This window comes from Notothenia coriiceps, unplaced genomic scaffold, assembly GCF_000735185.1.
Source record: "Notothenia coriiceps isolate Sejong01 unplaced genomic scaffold, NC01 NC01_scaffold00036301, whole genome shotgun sequence".
In the NCBI taxonomy this organism is placed as follows: Eukaryota; Metazoa; Chordata; class Actinopteri; order Perciformes; family Nototheniidae; genus Notothenia; species Notothenia coriiceps.
Genome location: NW_011369002.1, coordinates 149598 through 162556, shown reverse-complemented (window position 1 = coordinate 162556; position 12959 = coordinate 149598). Strand labels below are relative to the sequence as shown.

The following is a 12959-nucleotide window of genomic DNA, read 5'->3' as shown; positions in this document are numbered from 1 at the left end:
ATCTGAGTCAGGTTAGTAATGCTCCATCACATGTTTCTATTACAGGGTGAATCTTAAACTGAAGCTTTACTTTAAAGCAACCCAACGGAAGTTTCATGTAAGTTTAGTTCTGTCACTCGTAGCTCGGGCTGCGGGGGTGCTAGAGACGGGAGCACGTTGATACGACCTTCCTAGCCAGAGTTATGGCCGCATTTTACAATAAACTTACGTTAGGTCACTTAAAAACAAATATCGCAATTCGAATCGCATTGCAATATTTGTCAGAAAAATCGCAATTAGATTTTTTCCCAAAATCATGCAGCCCTATACAGTATACAGTATATGTATTGTATACTGTGTATGAAGTGTTTTTTTTTTTTCATAAATAAAAAACACAAGCATGTGAAAGGTAATGTGGTTCTGTTCGTTTATGTGAAAACAACTCAGGCCATATCTTCTCACCCATTAGAATATTTTACGTTACCAGTGAGTCAGTAGTTTGTCTGGGTGATGATGTCTTTTGCCTCGCCAAAGCCGTTGGTGATGCGCACAAAGGGTAGTTTGAAAAGCTCCAAAGAGAAGGGCACTTGGAGTAACCGTACTGTATCTGGAACCAACTCCCACATAATTTGCTCTATAATAACATCAAAGCTATAAATACTGCATGAGAAATGAAAATGACACTCGCACAAACAAACACCCTTACCCTAACTCTAAGCAAAATGTTTAAAATACTTTCTTTATTTGTGCAGCTTTCTGTTTGACGGATCAAAGAGGTTGAAGAAAAGCAATACTGCCAGTGATGGCTGCAATTATTTTAATTCTCTATTCCACTAGAAATCGTTACAGTAAATCCATCATCTCCTCTTATGCTGGTATCAAATACCTAACCTGAAAAGTCTTCAATGCTCAGATAAACAGAGACATTTTATTTAAATGTGTTGATTTTAATATCCATATTTTAAGACACTCAGTCTTCTGGTCATAATCAGATAAATTGTTTTGGCTGCTGACTGTTTCTCATTGACAGTAAAGGTGTAAATAAGGATGCCCTAACCCTTCTTTCACCATTCTTTTCTTTCAAGTAGCAATTACATTAAAGCAGTGTTACATTTATAGAGAAAAACAATGTTAAGATTTAAGCAGCGATGGGGTCGAGTGGTAGCCCACAAGATAAGAGAGCATGATTGGGTTCTTGGTTTTAATCTTGACCTTGGGTAAATCAAAGTTAAATGTGTTATACGGCAACACATTCTCACTTGGTTTCTTCAGATTTATAAACCTGTTTCATCAGAGAAAACAGATGATATCCTTTTCTCCCCTTTTGAATTGATGTAATTTCCCTGTATAATGTGCACTTGTTGATTATTTTGGGTCGACTACATTAACTCACCTTCATACTGAGCGATAATGTGTCTTGCCGTATGATTATGGAGTCAGCCACATAATAAGATGGATTTTTGGGTGCTAGGCTTCAGCTCTGAAATGTCACGGGTGGAATATTTATTAGCCCAGGAAATTTCAAAAGCTCTACTCCCTCTCTAGAGAAACCCCAAAAACATCAGTCTTCTTTGAGCTCAGTTGACGTTTAATAGTTAGATTATAAAAGGTCGCCTCACCAATGTGATTCAATTTGGAGCTGGTGCCATGCAGTCATATAGTTCTAGTCAAATATTGATATTATACCACAGATGTTTGGTTATACATGAAACTATATACAAAACCCCCAGCAATTTCTGCTAACCTTAAATAGATTAACAAACAGGCTCATTTATCATGCACTTGGGAAGCGATTTCCAAGAGGTATGAAAAACATATACATGGAAAACATCTATCTTCTAGAATCTAGGCCTTCCATATTTCAATTTGAGTAATATAAATAAGGCTTTTCAGACAAACCATTGGATGACTATTTATTTCTACCACCTCGGTCCATGTTCTCCACAGTAAGATCCCTAAAGACTTGATAAGGACAGTGATCACCTCGATTTTCACCTAACACCACCACTAGCTCAAACTCATTTGAGACCAAATCTCTCTTATTAAAAGTAAAATATTCCCATGAGCCATTTGTGCTAATTAGCATTTTAAAAAGCTCAACTGACATATCATTGTTTGCCTGTACATCCTTACAGAGCCATTAACACGGCTCCCTTTGTCTTGTTATGTATTGTGAGAGGAGACACAGTCAGAAACACATAGAATTGCTTTTTAAAATCAATTTCAATGAATGCTCACTTGGTAGAAAGTTAAAGTCAAAATGATATAACGGGGCACTCCTCTATGTTATTCCTCATAAACTTGCAAATGGTATTCAAGCATCTTTTTCCCAGTGTGAGATTATCCTTACAAACCTCAAATATTCATTTTCACTTGTACCGGGGCTAAAACAATTAAATCCAGTGGCCTCTCAACACTTTTCCCAACATTATACTGCATGTACTGTCAGAGTGCATCAACTGAAATGTGTTTTTTTCCCAGTGCATATATTTCTAAAGTTATGGACAATTAAAGCCCTAGGGCAGGGGTCTGCAACCTTTTTGACCAAAAGAGCCATTTTGCTCCTTTTTCCCAAAAATGTTTTTGTCTGGAGCCGCAAAACATATTTCATAGCTTGATAGCTAATAAAGTTGTATTTATTGTTATATCAGACAAAAACTACAGTTTTTTGCATTTATTAGGCTATTTATTACATTATATAAAACTGTTAACCTCTAATAAGAAACAAAGAACTATAAGGAGAATTACAAATAATACACAGGCCTACTTTAAAATAAATTAAACACAGCACTTGGGGAGTCCTCTGAACATTTGAAGGAAAAACAAATATTATTAAAATGGGCCCACTTTGAAATAAATAAAACATATAGCTGCACCCTAAAAAGAGTTAAAGGTAGGGTAGTTAAGAATGGAGAAACCAGCTCGAGTGCGCTAGAATTTGGAAATACAAAACCGGAAAAAATATGCCACTTTCTTACAGAGTCCCTCCTCCAACACACACGAACGCGCATCATCAATGAGGCCACGAGATAAGTTTGTGCACAGATGGAAGGCTGACAGGCAGTTAGGCCATCCAGTTATTTTAGCCGGGCCGGCTAAAAAAATGGTCGTGCTTTTTACAGCGCTACAGCTTCCAGAGATTACTTTTTGTATGTATTTATTGTCAACGCATTTAATATATTCATTGCTATCGGGACGTTAAGAGCATTCCATGGAATATAACAAAAAGTGTTTTCTGAAATAAATTACATACCCCATTGAATTATGACTGAAGATTGTCAGCTGTCTTCCTCTCCCTTGTTGTTCCTCGATACGTAAAGGCTGCAGCACCTTTGACAACTTCTCTCTACATATCAAACATACCGGTAAACCAGCATCGTTTGCTGTGAAAGCATATAACTCAGTCCATACAGAATTAAATCCTGTGTTCCTCCGGTACTTTACTTTGATTTATTCGTAGTTCGCTCATCGAGCCGGGGATCAGGTTATTCACCCGGAGGAAAAGGCGCTCGCGCGGGACCGTAGCAGGATGTGACGCATATTTTAGTTGACCTAATTAAAACCGTTTTGTTTTTTATTTATGTGTCACAGTATCACCTCAAAATACAAGATACGAAACATTTTCAACCATGCAACAAAATATAAATAGTCCTACAAATACTTTTATTTTAGTTCCTTCTTATTTTTGTCTAAGCTCAAGGGAGCCAGAGCAGAGGGCTTAAAGGGCCGCATGCGGCCCGTGGGCCGTGGGTTGCCAACCCCTGCCCTAGGGGATGTTAAAGTGCTGTAATACTGCAGGAATAATCTTATGAATATAATAGTTATCTTCTGATTATAATGTTCTTTTAATGCAGTGTCAAAAGTCTCTGCTGCACTCTCTGTTCAAGATAAATTACAACATGATAAGTGCAAGAGGAGAATTTTTTTTGGATTTCTAACAACTAATGTAGTTGGACACAAAAGTGCAGAAGGACAGAAAACGTTAATGATCTCTGGTCAAATGTAATGATGGCAATTATTTCTTGCTGTTTTGAACAAAAGGACTATAAGGTGGAGGGAGGGAGTCTAATTTAAATCTAGTTCAAGGCATTATTTTTTAAGGAAAAATGTAGCCTTTAGACCAGGGGTGTCAAACTCAAATACACAGTGGGCCAAAATAAAAAATGGGTACTAGTCGAGGGCCGGACTGGTTCAATGTTTATTTCAAAACTTATTGAAATTAACTTATTGCACATATTAAACCTGGAACTAACAAAGCTTAAATTATTACCTATAAAAACAACATTAAATAATCAGTTTCATTCATTTCTTATGGCTCTATCTGCAGCTTTTCCAGAGTCATTTCTTATGATTACATTTTTACACAGGCCAACAACAGCTTCAAAAAAACAATTTCCCTCAAAGAAAAAACAAACATGCCCTGTTGTCTCAAGAGAAAAAGTGTAGAAGGAAACATCCATTGAAACTCAGTGTGCTGCTCTGTGATGCTAGTTTAAGCCAGACAGGCTACTTGGCATCTCATCTTGGGTGCTATGGTCATCAAGGTTCTGGGCTGAGGAGATCCTCAGGATTGTGAAGGTGTGCGTGCAATAGGCTATACCGGCGGGCCAGATCTAATAGTAATTTTAAATGATCCTGCGGGCTGAAATTAAATCCACCAAGGGCCTGATTTGGCCCCTGCGCCTTGAGTTTGACACATGTGCTTCAGACCAAGAGGGAATGTTTTCTAAATGGGTAATATGGATCAAGTTACATGCAGCTAGTCATCCGTAAAGCCAGAAGTCTGTTAGAAAATAGAGGAGCAGGGATCAAGTGTGTCCTGGCTAGTAGTAGCTCTTTATTTTAATCTTTTCAAAACAACAGATCAATGAGCAAACCATCTTTAAAATCTCCATACATTGCAGTTTAATCTCTTCAACTCCCCATAAATCCCACGAGTCTTTGCTGTTAGAGTTCAACCGTGCACTCAAACACCAGCTGGTCTTTGGTGAATGAAAAGACAGACATTTACTTTGAATTAAGAAAATAAGTCTCTCAGCGGCAGATAATTGCTCTGCTTTCTTTTTACTCTTTTACCTCGTTCCCACATTTCTTCAAAGCCCCACTGACTCCTGTTCTTATGTTTCCTAGAGAACTGCATATAAATAAGATATTTCTACAATTGCATGCCATAATATCTCAAGCTAGTTAGTTTTAATTACATTACATGTCACTTATTTGACGATTTTATCCAAAGCGGCTTACATACTCAATACTGTGGACAGTCCCCACAGGAGCAATTTGGGGTGAAGTGTCTTGCCCAGGGACACAACGACATGCTGACTGTAGTGGGGTTTGAACCTGTGACTCCCTGATCCCAACTCCAAGGCTCTATCCACTGCGCCACACGCCTCCCATTAGACTAATTATGTGTAAAAGGCCTCAAAAGGGTATGTTAGGTAACAAAATAACACTTCTTATTATTCAAATGTTTATTCATTAATGCCTCTAAGAATACACTTAGTTATTTCATTTAACATTTTACCATTTTAAATATATCTTGAATTACAAATAAACCACTACTTCCTTAATCCGCCCCAAAAAAAGCATTGTATTTATGGTAAAAAAGTATTGTTCAATCTTGGAAACTCGAGGAAGCGTTGATACAAAAACCCATATACAGGAAATGATTATCATCCAAAGAGTTTTCAAATTCTACTTCTGGGAAACAACTGATAGACTTATTATTTAAAATGTGCTCTTCTGAAAATGTCTCCCTGAACATTATTATTTTTTTAACTTTTTCATATTTAATAACAATAAAATAAGCTTTTTCAAGCGTATGGTATACAAAATTGTTTTGAGCCATATGATAAAAATGTCAACCTTAAGCTACTGGAAGGAAACGGTGATGGCTTTATATCCTGTGCTCTCACACAAGTGCCAGAGGATGATATATGAGGAGGTTCCTGTATTGATCAAATGTTAGAAGAAGTAATACAAGGAACAAATGCCGACAATATGATGGATGACAAGTCAGTCAGAATCCCTCGATTACTGTGTGTGATTAAGAGGGGAGAGGTTAGAAAGACAGCAAAGCCAACACAATAAAATCACTAGTATAAAGCTCTAATTGAACAGAGGTCACGGTCTTGTGTTGCCACTTGATCCTTTTTAGAAGTCCATATCCTCCATCAACTGACCTATTGATTATCTTAGCGAACACTGTAGCCTACTGTATAATCTACCCTATAAAACACAAATATGAAAATTATCCACAACAACAAGCCCCTGAAGCTCATTATGTTGTACTTCATTGACTATGATTAATTCTACCATTAGTAAGATTTAATCGAATGGCGCGACATAGTCACACTGTGTCTGTGCTGCTGACACACAAACTGAATTTAAAGGCAGTTTGAAACATGGCCTTGACAATTACACCGAAATACTGCATAAGAGCCCGTTAATGCTGCGGTGCCATTAGCCCCACACAGAGAGTGTCGGAGCAAAATTAGCCTCCAGACCAGGCTTGTTGAGTGTCATGTCAAAAATAACGCATACATAATCACAATCATATCTGATGATTCTGGAAACAGATGTGTCAAATATATGTGTACACCATTGGAAAATATGAGTTTATAAATGAATGTACCAACTTTATGGAAAATGTTGTTTACCTTGTGTTTTCATACAGCTGGTGCCAGGTTACAGCACTGGCGTTTTCCCCAATGTTAGTATTCATTGTTGGAATATGGCATGTCTCACAAGCTGAGGATAAAGACTTGAAGTTGTCTTGAGAAATGCTGCAGAGTGTCTGATACCATATGCCACTCGATTCTCCAGAGTGAAATAAATGGTGATTATTTTACACCGCAGAAAAGCATGATCCATAGCAGTTTTTTTTGTTCTAAAATAAAGTATTCTCTTTTAACTCATTAGAAAATGGGAATGTATTTGTAATGTTTGATTAATACCTACTGGTAACATTTTGGGTTACACTTTGCACTTCAGCATTCATACCAAGTAAACAAGACATGGTCATAGATTCTGCAACAGAACAAGCAAACCCATCATAATGAGGATATAATGATAACTGTTCAGTTGTTGTTTATTATTATCTTTTAGCTGAGCAGCTTTCAGTTTCCATGGTTTTCAAACTCCAGTGATTCAAATGTGTCTGCTTAGTGGCTGGAGGCACAAACACACAGCTCAGATTTCCCGGAAACAATAAAACAGTATCAGGATCATTTAACATCTCTTTTCTCTCATTTCTTAAATGACTGCTTGTGTTGAATTCAAAATGAGCCAAAACAGCCCCACACTGTTCATTTGATGATGGAGCAAATTATTTTAAAAGAAATTCCACTGCTCCTAACATTCTATGCTGCTTTTTGTTGCTTTTAGTCTTGGTTGTCTGCGTTTTTTTGCGGTGTTCCTGTGTTGTTTAACTCAATCCCTTTTAATTGAAATGCTTTCAGCCTTAATGGTTCTAACAACACTGTGTATCTATCTATGGATAACATGAATCTGACATTAGAAGTAATTGTCCCTGCATCTTTTAAAGGGAGTTTTAATTCCCCGTGTGTTGTACAGAGATATTTATTCGTCTACATATAGCCACAGCAAATCGGCTTTTTATTTATGAGGTCATTTTAATGGAAACAGAAGAGAAGACTTCTTTATCTCGCTCAGCTTATTGCTTCTTTGTTTATCCCTATCTTACAGCTGATTAAAATATCGACAGTTCTACGCCTAATACTATAGGGATGCAAACTCTATTTCACTGCAATAGGATAAGCTTCATATAGCCAATTACCCTGATAGGGTTACGCATACTATTCCTCCTGAAATCCATTATGTTACTCCCTTAGTCTGTTGTATTCCAATTACCTTGACCAGTTCTCATATGGCTCAATTAATAAAAAAGCAGTTTACCACCTGCAGTCCACTGAGGAAACACAAACCGCACTATAGGCTAATCTTACCGATAAAGTGAAATAATTCAAATGAAGGAAAATCAGTCTACAAAAAGATCAGACTGTATTGTCCGTATAATTAATTGCATCACATTCTGTATCTGCTCTTTCCATTTGTTTTGCTCTTAACTTTTTTTTGACTAAAATGTGCCTTGCGCCTTAGCCTTAGGAGACCTGACTGTTCACAGACGGTAGATAAAAAGATGGACGTGCAGCTTAATGCTGTGACATTTACTGGCTGGTCCCCCGGAGAATTTAGAGTTCTCTTTCACTCTTGAAGCTGAAAGCATAACAGCCTTTTAGTCACTTAGTCTGACCTCACTCAGCTGCTGTCCTTTCACACATTTTCTTCACTCTCATTCCCAGCAGGCGAGTCCATTAACCTGAAGGAAATAGCAGTTTGGGGTTACGCTGATCAAATTTTTTTTAATGTTAACCTGAACAATAATCAAATCACTGTCACATCTTAATTACCGTGTTCTAAAGTACCATCGCTTTTATCACATTAATGGTTATAATAAACTGTTGATGTCAGGATAGCTGAAACATTACTGTCTAAAGTAGTTATCATGAAGAGCATCAGAAAACACAATTTTCTAATGCTCATGATAAGGTCATAAAAATGTATCTCACATTAGTTTAAACTTTGTATATGAACCTGGTAATAATCTAGACATGGATTGACTGTGAAATCATCTTCAGGTTTTTAATATCTGCAGGTATAAAGCTACGTTTTTGGGCTACATTTTATAAAACAATCCCTTTCCAGTGACAAATCCTTGGAGTAACTTGTACAAAGTGCTGCTATTGTTTGGTGTTTGTTTCCCCAGCAACTGAAGAAGAATGGAATATCTGTAATTGCTACATAAATTGCATAGAACCAAGGATGCAATGCTTTGTGAAAGATAAGTAGGAGATAGATACAGTATAATTAATGATGTACTAACAAAACAAGCTACAATGAAAAGAACAACAAGACATGTCTGTCTCATTTTCTTTAATGTTGCCTTTAAGTTGTGGAGAGCGTTGTGATTCATCATTAAACAATACGCACCCGCCAACTTTATTACTCGTCACTCATACATGCATATTTCTGTGTAGAGAAAACAAAGTGACAAATAGATTATGGAGTACATGATTCTACACCTATAATTACTGATCATTTCTGGTATTTTCAGACACTGGTCATTTCCATGGTGATGGTGTCTTTAGAGAGGCTTTAGTACGCTCTCTCCTCCCAAGATGCTTGATTACACTTTGTGAACAAATTGCTCTCGCTTTGTTCCCACACGAGGTAATAATGCAGTAAAGCCTGCTACCTATCAGCCAATATTAAAAAGTAAGGAACCCAGTTGCTTGATTATATAGAAGGTGCCTAACAGCTCACATAAATCAAAAGAGAAGTATGCCATGTTAATGGAAGAGGCATGAGGGAAAGGGGGGGAAACCTGAAAGGCATGCTAGTATTCTCAGCTGGTGCTCTTTATGCTCAACTCAATTATACAATAATGCAATTATTATTTGAAATGTTCACTACAGTATACTGCAATGGACATTAATGTATTATGCTACCTCCATGGTTCACCAGTTAACCTAAAAATGAGAGACCTATTACCAACAGTGTTGGGCAAGTTACTTCCAAAATGTAATATATGACTTATTACTCTCTTTTGAAAGTAATAAGTTACATTACAATATTACTGTCTCTGAAATGTAATGAGTTACACTACTTTAGTTACTTTTGAGTTACTTTCACCAAAATAACCGCAAAAGAATAGCTAGGTATTTTAAATGCTAAAATGTAGTTTAGTGCAGCTCATTATACATCCAGTGAAGGGCGATGTAGCATAACAACTGTGTAGGCCCTTAAGGCTGACAACTTGTATTACACGGCTTAGTTGAATACTCGATTCTGATTGTAAATTCTTAACATGTGACACGTTGTTAATACAGTCATACAGACCGCTGTCAAGGACTATAATGAAGGTTGCTAAGGAGGATCAAGAAAGAGAAAGGAAAAGAGGTTAAAAGACGGAGCGCTGGACGTCAGATAAATCACCAGAAGAAGGCAGACAGGAAGTTAACAATAACAGGACACGGAATGGGCTCTGTATTTTGTTTAGTATATGGCCGTGTATAGGCCCGGTTCCAGAACAAAATGACTCAGGGTGCCTCTGAGATTAAAGGGGGCGCAGCAGTAGTAGGTTTACATGAGCAATAGTGGCCGGCAACAGTAATGAAAAATAGCATTGATGGTCCCCAATGAACAGATTATGGCATTTGTTATGTTTTGAAACCAAGCAAGTTAGAACATTTCAAGTGAGTTAAAAGTGCAATCCTGAAATATCTCATATAGTCCAAAGTGGACTATGGCCAAAAAGGCTGTTTTTGCACAAAAGCTTCAAAACTGTGCTGATAAAACAAATGAGCACATTTGTAAATCAAGGCCCAAATATTATTTGAACAAGTTCATGGCTTTGAAATGGCAAACACCTTGAAAAGCCAAAAGTATTATTAAAACCACTGTACTTAAATCATCACCTTGCCGTCCCATCATATCTGGGAAGAATTATTTACTGCTTGCTGGAAAACTGGCAGTCACATCATCATGGTGAGGTTGACTTTGTGACCTGGAGAACATGTCAGCTGCAACATTGAGCTTGTTGATAGCTTGGGCTATGAGATCTTTTTGTGCATTCGGCTCGGGTGAAGGCATCTGTGCTAATTGTATGACATTATTTTTGACCCAACATTATCTACAAGGCATTTGCGCAGATATATGGCACTGATTTCACATGAATATCTAAACGCCATTGCCTCCATTTGTATAGCCCGAGCCTTGCAAAATGATCCGCCTTACCCCACTGTACAGGCGGGTACTTGTTTAGATATATACCTGGTCCCAGGCTCTGTTTTGCCGTGGTATCCTGGCATCCTGCGGGGCCGTCATCGGGTCGCGCTAGCTTTCGCGGCGGGACGAAGACTGCTGCCTCCGGGGGCTGGCGAGTCAGGCGGGAGGCTAAGTTTAGTTGTCCACAACGGAGGGGTAACGTGATGTCCCATCTGAACCTGTTCGCCTACTGTCTGCAGTTAGATTCCAGCTGTTGCTGGCGTTTAGTGATGGTTGGCTTCAACCTTTTTGTTATAAATGGATTATCCACAGATCAAGAATGTGTGACAGTGGTCACTGCTGTGGAAGCACTTTTGGACAATGGATGCACGCCACAGCGAGCAGGTCACGCCGCACCTAGACACAATTTGTTGGGTTTGTATTTTTTTCGCTCCGCTTCTCTTTGTTTGAATGGTGCATAACATTCAACTGGCCCCCAAAGAGCACGACGCCGAAAGCGCTGAATGGGAAACACCAGGTGTACTAATTCTACCCGCAGAATTTGTCTGCGTGTCGGAATGTCTCGCTATGTTAGTCCATTCTTAAAAAAAATAAAACACCATTATCATTTCGGGGTTAAAATGTGCTGAGCTTTCTAACATGGCTAATATATTACCCAATTCAGTAATGCCGTTACATTTACTAAGGTTAGAGCCCAAAAAGTAACTATATTACTGTAAATCCTTTTGTACGTTACACCCAACACTGCATTACCAATTAGCTTAGCTTGGTATTTCCATTCAGTTCCTCTTTGCTTGATTATTTTCTTCTTATCTGCTCTTATGTAACCCCCCCCACACCTGGACTGAGTGCCTGCCAAGCATGCACTTAACCCAAACACTATCCCATAAAGAAGGGTCTGTAACATTATGTCCCTTGTTGTGATACATTAAATTTATTTAGGGGAATGTCCGTGGTTATTTGGTGCAGTATTTTCACTTGTGCTCCATTTACAAAGTTATAAGTTACACCGAGATTCAGTCACCCACAAGTTCAGTTTTGATAAAATGCCTATTTTAGTATCTTTTGCATTTCCAGGACACATTTATTTGAATTTGTTATTTTCCTTCAAATTTCCCCTGGCCGGTTGAATGCTAACATTTTTTTTTCAAAGAATGGAGATAATGTAAGAAACAGAAATGTTACCCCTATAAAACAAAGGCTACAGAGCATTACAATAATACAATATCAAAGTGACAAGAACTGGTGATGCACGTGTTCCCAGACACAATAATCAACAATTATTTGATTTGTACTTATTGGTTTTGTAATAATATGTCAGACCCAATCATAAAGTGCATACCTGCAAATACAAACTGCTTTTAACTTGGCTTGTTTCACTTATTTAGCCTGGGCTGAGCTCTTATGTATAGTTCATATTGGTAAAGAAAACATTTGTAACACTAAATGTAACTTCCAACTAAATTCTGTCAGTCTTGCATAATGCAACAGTTGGCGCATAAAATTGCGGCTGTTTTACTACCATTATATGAATTTGAACCATGAAATATTGTAGTACTCTTTCCATTCCTACTATGTGACATGGTTAGATCTCCTCCTCCTCCTCTTCTTCACTCATCCTCCTCAGTGCGTCTCCCTTCACTCCTTTACTGTATTTATTCCTCTTTCCCTAGGTCCATACACTACACAGTATTTGATACAACCCAAATAGAGGACCATTCATGCTGAATGATCTATATCCAGCCACCACGTGTCACAGGATTTCTCATTCCCTTTGCATTTGGTTAGATTTTGTCCGTGTGGGTTATTTTTGTTGTGGTGGTTGTCCAACACTGGGCTCTGTCCCCTTTACATGCAACCCACTTGTCAGAAATGCTTCTTAATAGCTCATGTTGGACATTACAGTGAATGTTTGATTTATGTGCACAAATAGTGTGTTTGTGATTATCACATGTGGCTGAAAAATTGCCACGCTTGTTCCAATGTTGAATGGCAATCAAAGGTTACAGTTTTATTGAAGCTTGTTTATAAGGAATGGCTGTTGATTGATGACAAAGCCTCATGTTATGGTTGCCATAAATACGTTTTTTCCACATTCAGTCCTGGCTTTTTTGGTTAACCACAGCTCTGACTTTTCCCTCGGGTTTGTATAATATCCCTATTAGCCTAGG

At 38.0% G+C, this 12959-nt stretch overlaps 2 protein-coding genes across 2 annotated transcripts in view; one reads left to right on the top strand and one right to left on the bottom strand.

Moving 5' to 3' along the window:
* ufm1 (ubiquitin-fold modifier 1) overlaps positions 1 to 10871 on the bottom strand; it is a 32495-nt gene extending 21624 nt beyond the window's left edge. The window contains exon 1 of the mRNA XM_010792082.1: positions 10834 to 10871. Coding sequence (XP_010790384.1) covers positions 10834 to 10871 — 38 coding nt within the window. The remainder of the gene's footprint in view (positions 1 to 10833) is intronic.
* A 277-nt stretch (positions 10872 to 11148) lies between these two features.
* LOC104963485 (motile sperm domain-containing protein 2-like) overlaps positions 11149 to 12959 on the top strand; it is a 15039-nt gene continuing 13228 nt past the window's right edge. Inside the window, exon 1 of the mRNA XM_010792081.1 lies at positions 11149 to 11202. Within this exon, the coding sequence (XP_010790383.1) occupies positions 11149 to 11202 (54 nt within the window). The remainder of the gene's footprint in view (positions 11203 to 12959) is intronic.